This window comes from Giraffa tippelskirchi, chromosome 14 (genome assembly GCF_054371585.1).
Source record: "Giraffa tippelskirchi isolate mGirTip1 chromosome 14, T2T-mGirTip1v1.2.pri, whole genome shotgun sequence".
NCBI classification, from domain to species: Eukaryota; Metazoa; Chordata; class Mammalia; order Artiodactyla; family Giraffidae; genus Giraffa; species Giraffa tippelskirchi.
The window spans coordinates 8,933,847-8,950,672 of record NC_137288.1 but is presented as its reverse complement, the minus strand read 5'-3'; the positions used below and the strand labels follow the sequence as shown (position 1 = coordinate 8,950,672).

The window sequence follows — 16,826 nt, the reverse complement described above, 5'->3', positions numbered from 1 at the left end:
GCTCAAGGAAGCTACTAAATAAACTTTCAGAAAAGTTTAGTAGTTTTTTTTTTTTTTTTAATAGGGTGACGGAGAGCTATACCTTTCCCGTCTATGTGAATTTAGGTTTAAACTAGATTTCCCTTGGCTATTATATAAGACAAAAAAACCCACATCCCCCCCTTTCACTCCCCCCCACCCCCAAAAAGTGTTTTAATCTATAGAATTTTTGTGTCCTCAGTTGTGTCTGATTCGCGGCAACTCACGAACTCTACACAGCCAGGCTCTTCCGTCCATGGAATTCAGGGCAATTTTTTCTGTCCCAGTAAATGCCCACCCTGGGTGATCCAAAGGCAAGGGCTCAGAGGCTCCTGAGAGACTAACTCCTTTCAGCTGAGCACAGAGCTGGCTCCTCACTGGGATGCCTGTGGCCTGGGGCTCCCTGAGGGGAGAGCAGCACTCGCCCCACCGTGTGGTCACTGCTGGAAGTGCAGGCTGCTCCTCACTCCCCCTTGACAGTGTCCCTGAGGGCAGAACAGTGTGAATCGAATCAAGGTGGAAATGCAAACTCCAATGCAACCAAACTCCCCACAAGGTCTCTAAAACCACTCAGGAACAGGGAATTGGAAACTGCAGGGGATGACAGGAATGGAGATGGAGACTTGACACCTTACACCGAGTTCACTTCCAGTTATCCCTAGACAAACTTTCCATGAAAACTTGCCACAAATCTCGAAGAACAATGAGCAGAAACCGGACACGTGCTTTGAGTCTTCACACACAAAACTAAAAGCCAGTCCACAAAAAAAAAAAAAACCCAGAGAATACAGTGGACTTTGCAAAATCAAAGATATCTACTGTGGGAAAGACCTCATGACAAAAGCAAAAGACAGGTCATACATCGCGAGACGAATGAGTGGAAACACAAAGCTTATCAAGGATGTGTCTCCAAACAGACAAAGAACACCAACGCAACAAGCCTGTGAAAACTAGGGAAAGGTCTGAAGGGACACCAGACTGAGGAAGACACACACAGAGGATCCCGGATGATGTCCAGCACTGAGGGCCTGAAGAAACAACAGTCTAGTTGCACCCCCTCAGGCCTGTGTGACCGTGGATGAGGCCTCTGTTTCCCGGTGGCTCTGAGAGATGGACAGGGAGGAAGGGGAAGAGAAGTCACTTGCATTTCTAATACTCACAGCAAAGTCTTCCAACGAGAAGGGAATTATCACCCCCACTGACAATGCCATTCACTGAAGTGATACCCACCAGTCCATCTAACCCAGAAGGGAAGGATGGACCTGTTCTCACAAAACGGCGAGAGATGGAAGAAGGAAGATCAAGCCCACACCAATCACTGGAAAGAGAAGCTGTGCTCAGGGCTTGAAAGAATTCCTATTGGGAAAATGATGTCACAGCCCCACAAGGCAATCCACAGCTTCGATGCTATTCCTCCCAAAATGCCAATGCATTTTCGCACCGAACAAAGAATTGCAAAAGGGGTACGGAGACAGAAAAGAGCCTAAACTGTCAATACAATCCGACGAAGAAGCCCCGATACGGACATCCAAGGTTGTGTGAAAGGAAATTAGACGACCAAACTAGGATCCTCAGGAGAGTATCGGAGAAGGCAATGGCGACCCACTCCAGTACTCTTGCCTGGAAAATGTCCTGGACGGAGGAGCCTGGTAGGCTGCAGGCCATGGGGTCACGCAGAGTCAGACACGACTGAAGTGACTTAGCCGCAGCAGCAGCAGCAGGACAGTATGCTATTGGGAATACAACAACACACACAGATCCAGATCGATGGAATAAAGTGGAGGGTCCAGAAACAAACCCCAGCATCCATGGTCAACTCATCTCTGACACAGAAGGGGAGAATATCCAAATGGGAACAAGAAAGCCTCTTCAATCAATGTCCATGGGAAAACCAGACAGCTACATCTGAAGAACGCTATTGGTTTTGATCTCATACCACCTCAATATAGGGGGAAAACCTCACCCTAAAGACTGATGTCATGAGATAGCTAGAAAGAAGCGTAGGTCAAAGGCTCCTTAACATCAGAGTCTCCTTGCCATTTGCTGGGCGGAGGTCGAAATGGGTCTCTTCAAGTAAGGCAAAGAGGTACACGAAGTACACCCATGGGTTTCCATCCAATGGAACCTCTTCACAACAGAGAAGCTAAGCATTCACAAATGCAAAAGATAGGAAACAGAACATGAGAGACTCCTTGCAAGTGGTGTATCTGAGAAGGGGTTCATATGGAAAGAGACGAAGAATGCACAGCACTCAGATTCCAAGAAACAACACCACCACCACCCTTGACCCTTCCCCCATGACCAACTCCGACCTAAAGCCTTTCTCTCCCTCTAACCTATCCCTAAAACATAACCCTCATCTAATCATATACATGTGCATCCCTAGCATCCATCCATCCACACACGAGAGAGAAAGAGGAAGACACAGACGGAACTGAGAAAGGAAAAGAGAGGGACACAGCCAGAGAGAGACACGGAACCAAAGAGAGGAAAGGAGTCGACGGTCCAGACTTTTCCTCAATCTGCCTCGAAGGTAGAAGCAATGACAGCGCCCTTCCACCCCAGAAGGGGGAAAAGGACGGAAGGTTTGGAGAGGAAAAGACAAGAACGCAGGGAGCCACTAGAAGCTCAGCCACCCGCAGAAGCCGAGCTGGGACACTTGAACAGAATCTCAATGGAAACAGAGGAGCAGAAAGTTGGCTACTCTTTTCTATAAGAGAGGGAGACCTTCGAGTCTTCCTTTCGGTCCTCCAACTTGGATGCGGGGTCTCAAAACAGTCAGGAGGGGGAGTGCCTTTTCCTGGGTACCACGGCACATCCAGGCCTCGTTCTGCCCCATTCTGTGCTGTGTCAGCCCTGGATGGAATCTTTCTTTCTGAAGTCTCAGCGCACAAGCTCCACGTGATATCGGCCCCAGGTGGAAAGGCATGGAGCTGCTCGTAGGCCGACAGACCTAGGAAGCAGATGGGAGAATGACCACCACTCTGCAGATGGAGAGACTGGGGCAACCCTGAGGGGCATATGCTTGTCCAGGGCCACACCACTTATGAGAAGAAGGAGCCTGGTCTGAGAGCAGTGGGGTCCTCGGAGCTCAGGCCCTGGCTGAACCCAGGCCTCCCCAGGGCTGTGGGCTGGGCTGTGTGGGTGTCACTGTGCCTGCACATGGCCTAAGGGGGGTGGTCGAGCAGTCAGAAACCCAGAGATTCCCTTGGGAAGTTTTGGGGAAGGGACCTCAGCACGAACCCCAGGAGATGATGTCACCTGCCGGCAACAGAACCCAACAGAACCCGCAGCCCGGGTATCCAGGCCTCCAGAGCGGAGAGGAGCCCCCAGCCAGTTCACTGGCTGCCAGGATGTTCTGCTGTTTGCCCCTGCCCAGAGGCCGGGGCCTCAGGAGTGCTCACAGGCAGTGTGCGCGGGCACCCTGTCGACGTTGGCTCAGGACACCCCCGAGAGGCCTCTGGCCCTTTGCCCGGAGAAACAGAAAGGTAACACGGGGAGCCCCAGGACGGACCAGGCCGCCTCTCCCATGCCACCCGGAAACAGCGGGTCCTTTGCCTGTGTGTGTGGATGCGGGTTTCTTGGGGTGTGTCTCCCTCAAGGAAGCCCAGGCGGATGTGGGGTCAGAAGCCTGCGGACAAGTTGTGTCCACACCCCAGGGGAGAGCAGGCTGGGCGGGATGGGGAGAGTGCGGGCAGCGGCGGCCGCCCAGGCGGACCTCACACCCTCAGGTGGGTCTCTTTCCTCCCGGGTGGGGATCTGAGCAGACACACGTCTCTGACCCTTCTGGGAAGAGAAGTTCGAGCAGGCAGAAGCAGCGGCTCCACTGCCCAGGCCCAGCTCGGAAAACTCCTAGCATGGCTGGCTGACGGTCACTGTCGTTGCAGAGCTTCCCACGTGATGAGGCCGAGGACGGGGACACCCCATCCACCTCCCGGAGGGAGGGGTCGGAGCACCACCCCCCCGCCCGTGAGGCCCAGTGCAGGCTCCAGGTGAGCGTGCCCACGGAGGCATCAGCCCCACCGGGGGAGAAGCGGAGGCGGGGAAGGCCTGCTGCCGAGACACCGCCCAGGATACACCCGGCGGCCCAGTCTGAGGCTGCCACGGAGCTCAGCACACCCGGCTCCGACCCAGAGTCCCGAGAACCCCGGCCTCTGAGGCAGCAGGAGGACCTGGAGCCCAGCACGCCAGAGCACAGAGGTGAGGACGCTGGGGCTGGTGCACGGGAGTGTGTGGGGAGGGGGTGCTGAGCTACACAGGGACGAGTCCCCGAAAGCTGCTGCTGGGCCTGCAGCAAGCGCTGGCCTCACACCCCCCCGCCCCCCATCTTGCACACTTCAGTCCCAAAAGACATCCGACGCTGGGTATTCTTTGGGAATCTCTTGGAAGCTTTCTGTCCCGGGAGACGCACATGCCAAGGCTGGCCTGTGGGCAAACTTTGCTTCTCCCCCAGCTCTAGCACTGGCCTCCAACTGGAACCAGGCTCCGCTTCCCAGACCTGTCCCTACAGAGGTGCTGGCTCCAGGTGCAGGACCCAGGGATCCACCGAGGGCAGATGGAGAACCGAGACTTGCCCTCGCAGAGACACCAGGCCAGCTGGGTACTGGCCAGCACACCGGGCAGATCGGATCTCCATGCCTGCAGGACCCCCAGCCCCAGGCACTGATGTCCCACCCCCTCAGCCAGAACCTCCACCTCCACGTGCACCTCTACCTGCTCGGGCTCTGGCAGGAGAACCCGAGGCAGAGGAGGAGTCACCGCCTCGGCAGGGAGAGCCTGCCCTGGCTCCCGCGCAACACCCAGACGCCCACGATGACTCACCCACCCCTGCAGGGAGAACGAGCCCCCGCTCTGGACAGACACCCAGAGCCCTTGCCGGAAACACCACGTCCAGGGGAGCGGTCGGCTCTGCAGCCTCCATCCCCGTCTGCTCACCGTGGACGCTGGCAACTCGGTCTGCCCCCAGGGGACATGGAGTTCCTTTCCCCTGAACTGCTTTGCATTTGCTTTGTTTCCACCTTTCTGGTGATGTTTTATTTTTTGTATGGTTTCCTGTACTTTTGTTGGTTAAGTTGGGATTAGTAAACTTTTTCATCATTGTTGCAATTTGGGAACACTGTTGTGTAACTCTGGTGATACTGTGTTACCATCACCACTTTGTAGTTTCAGACCCGTTTGATCTTTATGCCCCACCCCCCAACAAAGCCTGGATTCAAGGCAAGCACGCCCTGTTCATCCCTTCCCCCGATCCTGAACACAATTTCATCCTTTCTTTGTGCATTCCTTCCTATATTCTTGGTGTCCCCAATCAATGACTCTCAGTGAAATGACTGAAGGAGTGTTTTTTGGACTCTCCAACTAGTGTAAGACTCCATTGGAGAGTTCTCATTTGTATGTCATTTGAACTAGCCTTTGATATCTGAAAGGACGGTGTACGTCCTTTCAAGATACCATGTGCCAAACGAAGCCCTTTTGGCAACTGCCATCATTATCTCCAGGCAGGCATTGCTGTGTCAAGGGTGACATCTCAGCCAGAAGGCAGAGGCTGAGCTCGTCTTGTTGCACCAGCTCCCAAAAGAAGCCAAGAAAGGGAGCTGGAACAACAAACCACCCCAACACCCAGGAAAGCGTTCTTCATGACAGAAGGCTAGAAAATGACCCAACATCCTTGTGGCCCAGAACCCCTCTAGAAAATCACTGTTCCATAAAAAAAGAGAAACACATGGGAAGTTCCAAGGAGAGGCAATGCCCATGGCCCGTGTACTTGAGAGACGGCCTGACCGCTCCGGGGAAGACACGCACCGACGGAACCCCTTGGGAAACAGCAGTGATAGTCCTCACCGTCGTAAGGGTTTCCTCTGGGGACAACCTGCCCGGGGCACCACACGAGGGAGCAGACCGGCTTCTCTTCCTCTGCCCCCACACCATTCACTCATGAAGGCAGCTCAGGTGTTCTCATGCCCTGCCTGCCTGCCTGCCTGGCTCATCCGTGAGCTGTGACCACCTACAGGGCAGGACTCCACCTTCTCCTCTCTGTGTACCGTGAATCTGCACACAGTGGGCTTGCAGAACCTTAGGAGACTTGAGCCATTCCCACTCGAGCCAGAACCCTCCCCAGGAAGGAAAACAGCTGTGGAGTCATTTTGGCCCCAGCACTGGTTCGAAAGCCTGGCGCCTCCTACAGCCTCTACGGTGTGAAGAGGGAGGTCCCTTCTGACAGAGCTTTCCGGGTCTCAGATCTAAGCTGTTGTTTCACTGTCAGCTGTGTCTCTTCCGTTGCAGCCAGGTGGGCCACGCTGCTCCAAAGGAGCTCACAAGCTGAGTTTCAAGGGAGGTATAGAGAGGACAGGGATGGCTACAACGTACTGCAAACTGAGTGAGGGTCCCCACAATCCTCAGCAAAGGTCTGTGGTGTGCAAGTGGGGAGTAGAGGGCCCCCAAGTTCCAAAGGAAGGGAGGTAGTCGGGAGCTAAAGCCCTTGGCCGCTGTGGTAGTAGCTGCAGATGGCAGCTCGTCCACAGTGCACTTCGAATGAGGTCATATGAGCGGGACTCTGGAAATGGCTCCGAAATCGGGAGAAAGGGGTCAGGGTATGTGGGAATCCGGCGGGGGTGGGGGGTGGATGAAGGAAGGTGTCCCTCCTCTCTCCAGTGCAATTTGGTTTGGTGAGTCTCAAAGCTACCAGATGGCACTTCCCAAGTCAGGCCCCCGCAGGAATCAGGGTGGGCTGCGTGCCTCGGCCCCTGCCACAGGGACAAGCCACACCAGTGGCCTCCCTGAGCTCCAATGGCCGGATCTGGGGGTTCTGTCTGGGTGCACACCTCCTTGCTGTGGCCAAGTTCCCCCCTTCTCTGAGCACCAGCTTCATCCTCTCGAATGAGGACATCGATTGCTACCTTGGCACGTTACTCTCTTCATCCTGTGAAGACTCATTAGGCTTATCCTACAATTACTAGCTGGCCCGAAGAGATATCTCCTGAATCCAGATTAAGCTGGAGTCTCCCAGGCTCATCTGGCATGTCTTCCCTGAAGTCTGCCAAAACCCACACCCTTGCATTTCCAGGGACTCCCCTTAGCCAGCTGGGCAGAAAACCCAGCATGGTTCAAACAAGCTGACAGACAAGCGGGAGAGGACTCACGGGCAGACGGCTTCCCTCAGGTCTCGGGTGGAGCTCTGGGACCACAGCAGCAACGGGCCATCCCAGGCCCTGGGCTCAGCAGCGCCCTCATTCTCAGGCCGGCGGCTCTGCCCTGAGGGGAGCAGGAAGGTCACCAACTGCCGCAGGCGGGCCTCACGCCCCTCCCACTGCTGGAGCCTGACCTCCCCCGGCCCCACCCCTTCCCCTACCCCAGCAGGACGACAGCTCGTCTTCCCCTGGCTTCCAACGGGAGGCCCGGCCCTGGGCCCCGATTGGGCACTGCCCCAGTCCGGAGCCAATCACAGTGGCCAGGGAGGTGGAACGCACCGATTGGCCAGGGCCAGGTCATGTGACCATACTCCCCAGGAAACTCAAATATTACCAAGGTTCCCTAAGAAACCAATGAACAGAATTATCCAGTAAAGGCAAACCGTGCTTTTTAATGAGGCCAATGTCACAGAAAACAAAAAAAATGCTTCACAATGAACTGCTCAAGGAAGCTACTAAATAAACTTTCAGAAAAGTTTAGTAGTTTTTTTTTTTTTTTAATAGGGTGACGGAGAGCTATACCTTTCCCGTCTATGTGAATTTAGGTTTAAACTAGATTTCCCTTGGCTATTATATAAGACAAAAAAACCCACATCCCCCCCTTTCACTCCCCCCCACCCCCAAAAAGTGTTTTAATCTATAGAATTTTTGTGTCCTCAGTTGTGTCTGATTCGCGGCAACTCACGAACTCTACACAGCCAGGCTCTTCCGTCCATGGAATTCAGGGCAATTTTTTCTGTCCCAGTAAATGCCCACCCTGGGTGATCCAAAGGCAAGGGCTAAGAGGCTCCTGAGAGACTAACTCCTTTCAGCTGAGCACAGAGCTGGCTCCTCACTGGGATGCCTGTGGCCTGGGGCTCCCTGAGGGGAGAGCAGCACTCGCCCCACCGTGTGGTCACTGCTGGAAGTGCAGGCTGCTCCTCACTCCCCCTTGACAGTGTCCCTGAGGGCAGAACAGTGTGAATCGAATCAAGGTGGAAATGCAAACTCCAATGCAACCAAACTCCCCACAAGGTCTCTAAAACCACTCAGGAACAGGGAATTGGAAACTGCAGGGGATGACAAGAATGGAAATGGAGACTTGACACCTTACACCGAGTTCACTTCCAGTTATCCCTAGACAAACTTTCCATGAAAACTTGTCACAAATCTCGAAGAACAATGAGCAGAAACCGGACACGTGCTTTGAGTCTTCACACACAAAACTAAAAGCCAGTCCACAAAAAAAAAAAAACCCAGAGAATACAGTGGACTTTGCAAAATCAAAGATATCTACTGTGGGAAAGACCTCATGACAAAAGCAAAAGACAGGTCATACATCGCGAGACGAATGAGTGGAAACACAAAGCTTATCAAGGATGTGTCTCCAAACAGACAAAGAACACCAACACAACAAGCCTGTGAAAACTAGGGAAAGGTCTGAAGGGACACCAGACTGAGGAAGACACACACAGAGGATCCCGGATGATGTCCAGCACTGAGGGCCTGAAGAAACAACAGTCTAGTTGCACCCCCTCAGGCCTGTGTGACCGTGGATGAGGCCTCTGTTTCCCGGTGGCTCTGAGAGATGGACAGGGAGGAAGGGGAAGAGAAGTCACTTGCATTTCTAATACTCACAGCAAAGTCTTCCAACGAGAAGGGAATTATCACCCCCACTGACAATGCCATTCACTGAAGTGATACCCACCAGTCCATCTAACCCAGAAGGGAAGGATGGACCTGTTCTCACAAAACGGCGAGAGATGGAAGAAGGAAGATCAAGCCCACACCAATCACTGGAAAGAGAAGCTGTGCTCAGGGCTTGAAAGAATTCCTATTGGGAAAATGATGTCACAGCCCCACAAGGCAATCCACAGCTTCGATGCTATTCCTCCCAAAATGCCAATGCATTTTCGCACCGAACAAAGAATTGCAAAAGGGGTACGGAGACAGAAAAGAGCCTAAACTGTCAATACAATCCGACGAAAAAGCCCCGATACGGACATCCAAGGTTGTGTGAAAGGAAATTAGACGACCAAACTAGGATCCTCAGGAGAGTATCGGAGAAGGCAATGGCGACCCACTCCAGTACTCTTGCCTGGAAAATGTCCTGGACGGAGGAGCCTGGTAGGCTGCAGGCCATGGGGTCACGCAGAGTCAGACACGACTGAAGTGACTTAGCCGCAGCAGCAGCAGCAGGACAGTATGCTATTGGGAATACAACAACACACACAGATCCAGATCGATGGAATAAAGTGGAGGGTCCAGAAACAAACCCCAGCATCCATGGTCAACTCATCTCTGACACAGAAGGGGAGAATATCCAAATGGGAACAAGAAAGCCTCTTCAATCAATGTCCATGGGAAAACCAGACAGCTACATCTGAAGAACGCTATTGGTTTTGATCTCATACCACCTCAATATAGGGGGAAAACCTCACCCTAAAGACTGATGTCATGAGATAGCTAGAAAGAAGCGTAGGTCAAAGGCTCCTTAACATCAGAGTCTCCTTGCCATTTGCTGGGCGGAGGTCGAAATGGGTCTCTTCAAGTAAGGCAAAGAGGTACGCGAAGTACACCCATGGGTTTCCATCCAATGGAACCTCTTCACAACAGAGAAGCTAAGCATTCACAAATGCAAAAGATAGGAAACAGAACATGAGAGACTCCTTGCAAGTGGTGTATCTGAGAAGGGGTTCATATGGAAAGAGACGAAGAATGCACAGCACTCAGATTCCAAGAAACAACACCACCACCACCCTTGACCCTTCCCCCATGACCAACTCCGACCTAAAGCCTTTCTCTCCCTCTAACCTATCCCTAAAACATAACCCTCATCTAATCATATACATGTGCATCCCTAGCATCCATCCATCCACACACGAGAGAGAAAGAGGAAGACACAGACGGAACTGAGAAAGGAAAAGAGAGGGACACAGCCAGAGAGAGACACGGAACCAAAGAGAGGAAAGGAGTCGACGGTCCAGACTTTTCCTCAATCTGCCTCGAAGGTAGAAGCAATGACAGCGCCCTTCCACCCCAGAAGGGGGAAAAGGACGGAAGGTTTGGAGAGGAAAAGACAAGAACGCAGGGAGCCATTAGAAGCTCAGCCACCCGCAGAAGCCGAGCTGGGACACTTGAACAGAATCTCAATGGAAACAGAGGAGCAGAAAGTTGGCTACTCTTTTCTGTAAGAGAGGGAGACCTTCGAGTCTTCCTTTCGGTCCTCCAACTTGGATGCGGGGTCTCAAAACAGTCAGGAGGGGGAGTGCCTTTTCCTGGGTACCACGGCGCATCCAGGCCTCGTTCTGCCCCATTCTGTGCTGTGTCAGCCCTGGATGGAATCTTTCTTTCTGAAGTCTCAGCGCACAAGCTCCACGTGATATCGGCCCCAGGTGGAAAGGCATGGAGCTGCTCGTAGGCCGACAGACCTAGGAAGCAGATGGGAGAATGACCACCGCTCTGCAGATGGAGAGACTGGGGCAACCCTGAGGGGCATATGCTTGTCCAGGGCCACACCACTTATGAGAAGAAGGAGCCTGGTCTGAGAGCAGTGGGGTCCTCGGAGCTCAGGCCCTGGCTGAACCCAGGCCTCCCCAGGGCTGTGGGCTGGGCTGTGTGGGTGTCACTGTGCCTGCACATGGCCCAAGGGGGGTGGTCGCGCAGTCAGAAACCCAGAGATTCCCTTGGGAAGTTTTGGGGAAGGGACCTCAGCACGAACCCCAGGAGATGATGTCACCTGCCGGCAACAGAACCCAACAGAACCCGCAGCCCGGGTATCCAGGCCTCCAGAGCGGAGAGGAGCCCCCAGCCAGTTCACTGGCTGCCAGGATGTTCTGCTGTTTGCCCCTGCCCAGAGGCCGGGGACTCAGGAGTGCTCACAGGCAGTGTGCACGGGCACCCTGTCGACGTTGGCTCAGGACACCCCCGAGAGGCCTCTGGCCCTTTGCCCGGAGAAACAGAAAGGTAACACGGGGAGCCCCAGGACGGACCAGGCCGCCTCTCCCATGCCACCCGGAAACAGCGGGTCCTTTGCCTGTGTGTGTGGATGCGGGTTTCTTGGGGTGTGTCTCCCTCAAGGAAGCCCAGGCGGATGTGGGGTCAGAAGCCTGCGGACAAGTTGTGTCCACACCCCAGGGGAGAGCAGGCTGGGCGGGATGGGGAGAGTGCGGGCAGCGGCGGCCGCCCAGGCGGACCTCACACCCTCAGGTGGGTCTCTTTCCTCCCGGGTGGGGATCTGAGCAGACACACGTCTCTGACCCTTCTGGGAAGAGAAGTTCGAGCAGGCAGAAGCAGCGGCTCCACTGCCCAGGCCCAGCTCGGAAAACTCCTAGCATGGCTGGCTGACGGTCACTGTCGTTGCAGAGCTTCCCACGTGATGAGGCCGAGGACGGGGACACCCCATCCACCTCCCGGAGGGAGGGGTCGGAGCACCACCCCCCCGCCCGTGAGGCCCAGTGCAGGCTCCAGGTGAGCGTGCCCACGGAGGCATCAGCCCCACCGGGGGAGAAGCGGAGGCGGGGAAGGCCTGCTGCCGAGACACCGCCCAGGATACACCCGGCGGCCCAGTCTGAGGCTGCCACGGAGCTCAGCACACCCGGCTCCGACCCAGAGTCCCGAGAACCCCGGCCTCTGAGGCAGCAGGAGGACCTGGAGCCCAGCACGCCAGAGCACAGAGGTGAGGACGCTGGGGCTGGTGCACGGGAGTGTGTGGGGAGGGGGTGCTGAGCTACACAGGGACGAGTCCCCGAAAGCTGCTGCTGGGCCTGCAGCAAGCGCTGGCCTCACACCCCCCGCCCCCCATCTTGCACACTTCAGTCCCAAAAGACATCCGACGCTGGGTATTCTTTGGGAATCTCTTGGAAGCTTTCTGTCCCGGGAGACGCACATGCCAAGGCTGGCCTGTGGGCAAACTTTGCTTCTCCCCCAGCTCTAGCACTGGCCTCCAACTGGAACCAGGCTCCGCTTCCCAGACCTGTCCCTACAGAGGTGCTGGCTCCAGGTGCAGGACCCAGGGATCCACCGAGGGCAGATGGAGAACCGAGACTTGCCCTCGCAGAGACACCAGGCCAGCTGGGTACTGGCCAGCACACCGGGCAGATCGGATCTCCATGCCTGCAGGACCCCCAGCCCCAGGCACTGATGTCCCACCCCCTCAGCCAGAACCTCCACCTCCACGTGCACCTCTACCTGCTCGGGCTCTGGCAGGAGAACCCGAGGCAGAGGAGGAGTCACCGCCTCGGCAGGGAGAGCCTGCCCTGGCTCCCGCGCAACACCCAGACGCCCACGATGACTCACCCACCCCTGCAGGGAGAACGAGCCCCCGCTCTGGACAGACACCCAGAGCCCTTGCCGGAAACACCACGTCCAGGGGAGCGGTCGGCTCTGCAGCCTCCATCCCCGTCTGCTCACCGTGGACGCTGGCAACTCGGTCTGCCCCCAGGGGACATGGAGTTCCTTTCCCCTGAACTGCTTTGCATTTGCTTTGTTTCCACCTTTCTGGTGATGTTTTATTTTTTGTATGGTTTCCTGTACTTTTGTTGGTTAAGTTGGGATTAGTAAACTTTTTCATCATTGTTGCAATTTGGGAACACTGTTGTGTAACTCTGGTGATACTGTGTTACCATCACCACTTTGTAGTTTCAGACCCGTTTGATCTTTATGCCCCACCCCCCAACAAAGCCTGGATTCAAGGCAAGCACGCCCTGTTCATCCCTTCCCCCGATCCTGAACACAATTTCATCCTTTCTTTGTGCATTCCTTCCTATATTCTTGGTGTCCCCAATCAATGACTCTCAGTGAAATGACTGAAGGAGTGTTTTTTGGACTCTCCAACTACTGTAAGACTCCATTGGAGAGTTCTCATTTGTATGTCATTTGAACTAGCCTTTGATATCTGAAAGGACGGTGTACGTCCTTTCAAGATACCATGTGCCAAACGAAGCCCTTTTGGCAACTGCCATCATTATCTCCAGGCAGGCATTGCTGTGTCAAGGGTGACATCTCAGCCAGAAGGCAGAGGCTGAGCTCGTCTTGTTGCACCAGCTCCCAAAAGAAGCCAAGAACGGGAGCTGGAACAACAAACCACCCCAACACCCAGGAAAGCGTTCTTCATGACAGAAGGCTAGAAAATGACCCAACATCCTTGTGGCCCAGAACCCCTCTAGAAAATCACTGTTCCATAAAAAAGAGAAACACATGGGAAGTTCCAAGGAGAGGCAATGCCCATGGCCCGTGTACTTGAGAGACGGCCTGACCGCTCCGGGGAAGACACGCACCGACGGAACCCCTTGGGAAACAGCAGTGATAGTCCTCACCGTCGTAAGGGTTTCCTCTGGGGACAACCTGCCCGGGGCACCACACGAGGGAGCAGACCGGCTTCTCTTCCTCTGCCCCCACACCATTCACTCATGAAGGCAGCTCAGGTGTTCTCATGCCCTGCCTGCCTGCCTGCCTGGCTCATCCGTGAGCTGTGACCACCTACAGGGCAGGACTCCACCTTCTCCTCTCTGTGTACCGTGAATCTGCACACAGTGGGCTTGCAGAACCTTAGGAGACTTGAGCCATTCCCACTCGAGCCAGAACCCTCCCCAGGAAGGAAAACAGCTGTGGAGTCATTTTGGCCCCAGCACTGGTTCGAAAGCCTGGCGCCTCCTACAGCCTCTACGGTGTGAAGAGGGAGGTCCCTTCTGACAGAGCTTTCCGGGTCTCAGATCTAAGCTGTTGTTTCACTGTCAGCTGTGTCTCTTCCGTTGCAGCCAGGTGGGCCACGCTGCTCCAAAGGAGCTCACAAGCTGAGTTTCAAGGGAGGTATAGAGAGGACAGGGATGGCTACAACGTACTGCAAACTGAGTGAGGGTCCCCACAATCCTCAGCAAAGGTCTGTGGTGTGCAAGTGGGGAGTAGAGGGCCCCCAAGTTCCAAAGGAAGGGAGGTAGTCGGGAGCTAAAGCCCTTGGCCGCTGTGGTAGTAGCTGCAGATGGCAGCTCGTCCACAGTGCACTTCGAATGAGGTCATATGAGCGGGACTCTGGAAATGGCTCCGAAATCGGGAGAAAGGGGTCAGGGTATGTGGGAATCCGGCGGGGGTGGGGGGTGGATGAAGGAAGGTGTCCCTCCTCTCTCCAGTGCAATTTGGTTTGGTGAGTCTCAAAGCTACCAGATGGCACTTCCCAAGTCAGGCCCCCGCAGGAATCAGGGTGGGCTGCGTGCCTCGGCCCCTGCCACAGGGACAAGCCACACCAGTGGCCTCCCTGAGCTCCAATGGCCGGATCTGGGGGTTCTGTCTGGGTGCACACCTCCTTGCTGTGGCCAAGTTCCCCCCTTCTCTGAGCACCAGCTTCATCCTCTCGAATGAGGACATCGATTGCTACCTTGGCACGTTACTCTCTTCATCCTGTGAAGACTCATTAGGCTTATCCTACAATTACTAGCTGGCCCGAAGAGATATCTCCTGAATCCAGATTAAGCTGGAGTCTCCCAGGCTCATCTGGCATGTCTTCCCTGAAGTCTGCCAAAACCCACACCCTTGCATTTCCAGGGACTCCCCTTAGCCAGCTGGGCAGAAAACCCAGCATGCTTCAAACAAGCTGACAGACAAGCGGGAGAGGACTCACGGGCAGACGGCTTCCCTCAGGTCTCGGGTGGAGCTCTGGGACCACAGCAGCAACGGGCCATCCCAGGCCCTGGGCTCAGCAGCGCCCTCATTCTCAGGCCGGCGGCTCTGCCCTGAGGGGAGCAGGAAGGTCACCAACTGCCGCAGGCGGGCCTCACGCCCCTCCCACTGCTGGAGCCTGACCTCCCCCGGCCCCACCCCTTCCCCTACCCCAGCAGGACGACAGCTCGTCTTCCCCTGGCTTCCAACGGGAGGCCCGGCCCTGGGCCCCGATTGGGCACTGCCCCAGCCCGGAGCCAATCACAGTGGCCAGGGAGGTGGAACGCACCGATTGGCCAGGGCCAGGTCATGTGACCATACTCCCCAGGAAACTCAAATATTACCAAGGTTCCCTAAGAAACCAATGAACAGAATTATCCAGTAAAGGCAAACCGTGCTTTTTAATGAGGCCAATGTCACAGAAAAAAAAAAAAAATGCTTCACAATGAACTGCTCAAGGAAGCTACTAAATAAACTTTCAGAAAAGTTTAGTAGTTTTTTTTTTTTTTTAATAGGGTGACGGAGAGCTATACCTTTCCCGTCTATGTGAATTTAGGTTTAAACTAGATTTCCCTTGGCTATTATATAAGACAAAAAAACCCACATCCCCCCCTTTCACTCCCCCCCACCCCCAAAAAGTGTTTTAATCTATAGAATTTTTGTGTCCTCAGTTGTGTCTGATTCGCGGCAACTCACGAACTCTACACAGCCAGGCTCTTCCGTCCATGGAATTCAGGGCAATTTTTTCTGTCCCAGTAAATGCCCACCCTGGGTGATCCAAAGGCAAGGGCTCAGAGGCTCCTGAGAGACTAACTCCTTTCAGCTGAGCACAGAGCTGGCTCCTCACTGGGATGCCTGTGGCCTGGGGCTCCCTGAGGGGAGAGCAGCACTCGCCCCACCGTGTGGTCACTGCTGGAAGTGCAGGCTGCTCCTCACTCCCCCTTGACAGTGTCCCTGAGGGCAGAACAGTGTGAATCGAATCAAGGTGGAAATGCAAACTCCAATGCAACCAAACTCCCCACAAGGTCTCTAAAACCACTCAGGAACAGGGAATTGGAAACTGCAGGGGATGACAGGAATGGAGATGGAGACTTGACACCTTACACCGAGTTCACTTCCAGTTATCCCTAGACAAACTTTCCATGAAAACTTGTCACAAATCTCAAAGAACAATGAGCAGAAACCGGACACGTGCTTTGAGTCTTCACACACAAAACTAAAAGCCAGTCCACAAAAAAAAAAAAAAAACAGAGAATACAGTGGACTTTGCAAAATCAAAGATATCTACTGTGGGAAAGACCTCATGACAAAAGCAAAAGACAGGTCATACATCGCGAGACGAATGAGTGGAAACACAAAGCTTATCAAGGATGTGTCTCCAAACAGACAAAGAACACCAACACAACAAGCCTGTGAAAACTAGGGAAAGGTCTGAAGGGACACCAGACTGAGGAAGACACACACAGAGGATCCCGGATGATGTCCAGCACTGAGGGCCTGAAGAAACAACAGTCTAGTTGCACCCCCTCAGGCCTGTGTGACCGTGGATGAGGCCTCTGTTTCCCGGTGGCTCTGAGAGATGGACAGGGAGGAAGGGGAAGAGAAGTCACTTGCATTTCTAATACTCACAGCAAAGTCTTCCAACGAGAAGGGAATTATCACCCCCACTGACAATGCCATTCACTGAAGTGATACCCACCAGTCCATCTAACCCAGAAGGGAAGGATGGACCTGTTCTCACAAAACGGCGAGAGATGGAAGAAGGAAGATCAAGCCCACACCAATCACTGGAAAGAGAAGCTGTGCTCAGGGCTTGAAAGAATTCCTATTGGGAAAATGATGTCACAGCCCCACAAGGCAATCCACAGCTTCGATGCTATTCCTCCCAAAATGCCAATGCATTTTCGCACCGAACAAAGAATTGCAAAAGGGGTACGGAGACAGAAAAGAGCCTAAACTGTCAATACAATCCGACGAAAAAGCCCCGAT

General features: G+C 54.4%; 2 protein-coding genes and 1 long non-coding RNA gene across 3 annotated transcripts in view; 2 read left to right on the top strand and 1 right to left on the bottom strand.

The window, feature by feature from the left end:
• LOC145534148 (uncharacterized) overlaps nucleotides 1–16,826 on the bottom strand; it is a 770,273-nt gene that overhangs the window by 419,229 nt on the left and 334,218 nt on the right. The window contains exons 43-44 of the long non-coding RNA XR_014074274.1: nucleotides 14,800–14,911; nucleotides 7,158–7,269 (exon numbers count right to left, since the gene is read on the bottom strand). This is a non-coding gene — a long non-coding RNA (uncharacterized LOC145534148). The remainder of the gene's footprint in view (nucleotides 1–7,157; nucleotides 7,270–14,799; nucleotides 14,912–16,826) is intronic.
• LOC145533919 (uncharacterized) lies at nucleotides 50–5,124 on the top strand. Its single transcript, XM_081561268.1, has 3 exons — nucleotides 50–3,506; nucleotides 3,906–4,218; nucleotides 4,472–5,124. Exons 1-3 carry the CDS (start codon nucleotides 3,270–3,272, stop codon nucleotides 5,098–5,100), a joined length of 1,179 nt encoding a protein of 392 aa, XP_081417394.1. The 5' UTR covers nucleotides 50–3,269; the 3' UTR covers nucleotides 5,101–5,124.
• LOC145534108 (uncharacterized) lies at nucleotides 10,954–12,767 on the top strand. Its single transcript, XM_081561478.1, has 3 exons — nucleotides 10,954–11,150; nucleotides 11,550–11,862; nucleotides 12,115–12,767. Exons 1-3 carry the CDS (start codon nucleotides 11,016–11,018, stop codon nucleotides 12,741–12,743), a joined length of 1,077 nt encoding a protein of 358 aa, XP_081417604.1. The 5' UTR covers nucleotides 10,954–11,015; the 3' UTR covers nucleotides 12,744–12,767.

Bases quoted from the DNA above. Each gene is read 5' to 3' on its own strand.
- LOC145533919 (XM_081561268.1), top strand. From the start codon at position 3,270: ATGATGTCACCTGCCGGCAACAGAACCCAACAGAACCCGCAGCCCGGG. The intron at 3,507-3,905 runs GTAACACGGGGA...CTGTCGTTGCAG, and splicing joins TTGCCCGGAGAAACAGAAAG to AGCTTCCCACGTGATGAGGC. The intron at 4,219-4,471 runs GTGAGGACGCTG...CTTCTCCCCCAG, and splicing joins CAGCACGCCAGAGCACAGAG to CTCTAGCACTGGCCTCCAAC.
- LOC145534108 (XM_081561478.1), top strand. From the start codon at position 11,016: ATGTTCTGCTGTTTGCCCCTGCCCAGAGGCCGGGGACTCAGGAGTGCT. The intron at 11,151-11,549 runs GTAACACGGGGA...CTGTCGTTGCAG, and splicing joins TTGCCCGGAGAAACAGAAAG to AGCTTCCCACGTGATGAGGC. The intron at 11,863-12,114 runs GTGAGGACGCTG...CTTCTCCCCCAG, and splicing joins CAGCACGCCAGAGCACAGAG to CTCTAGCACTGGCCTCCAAC.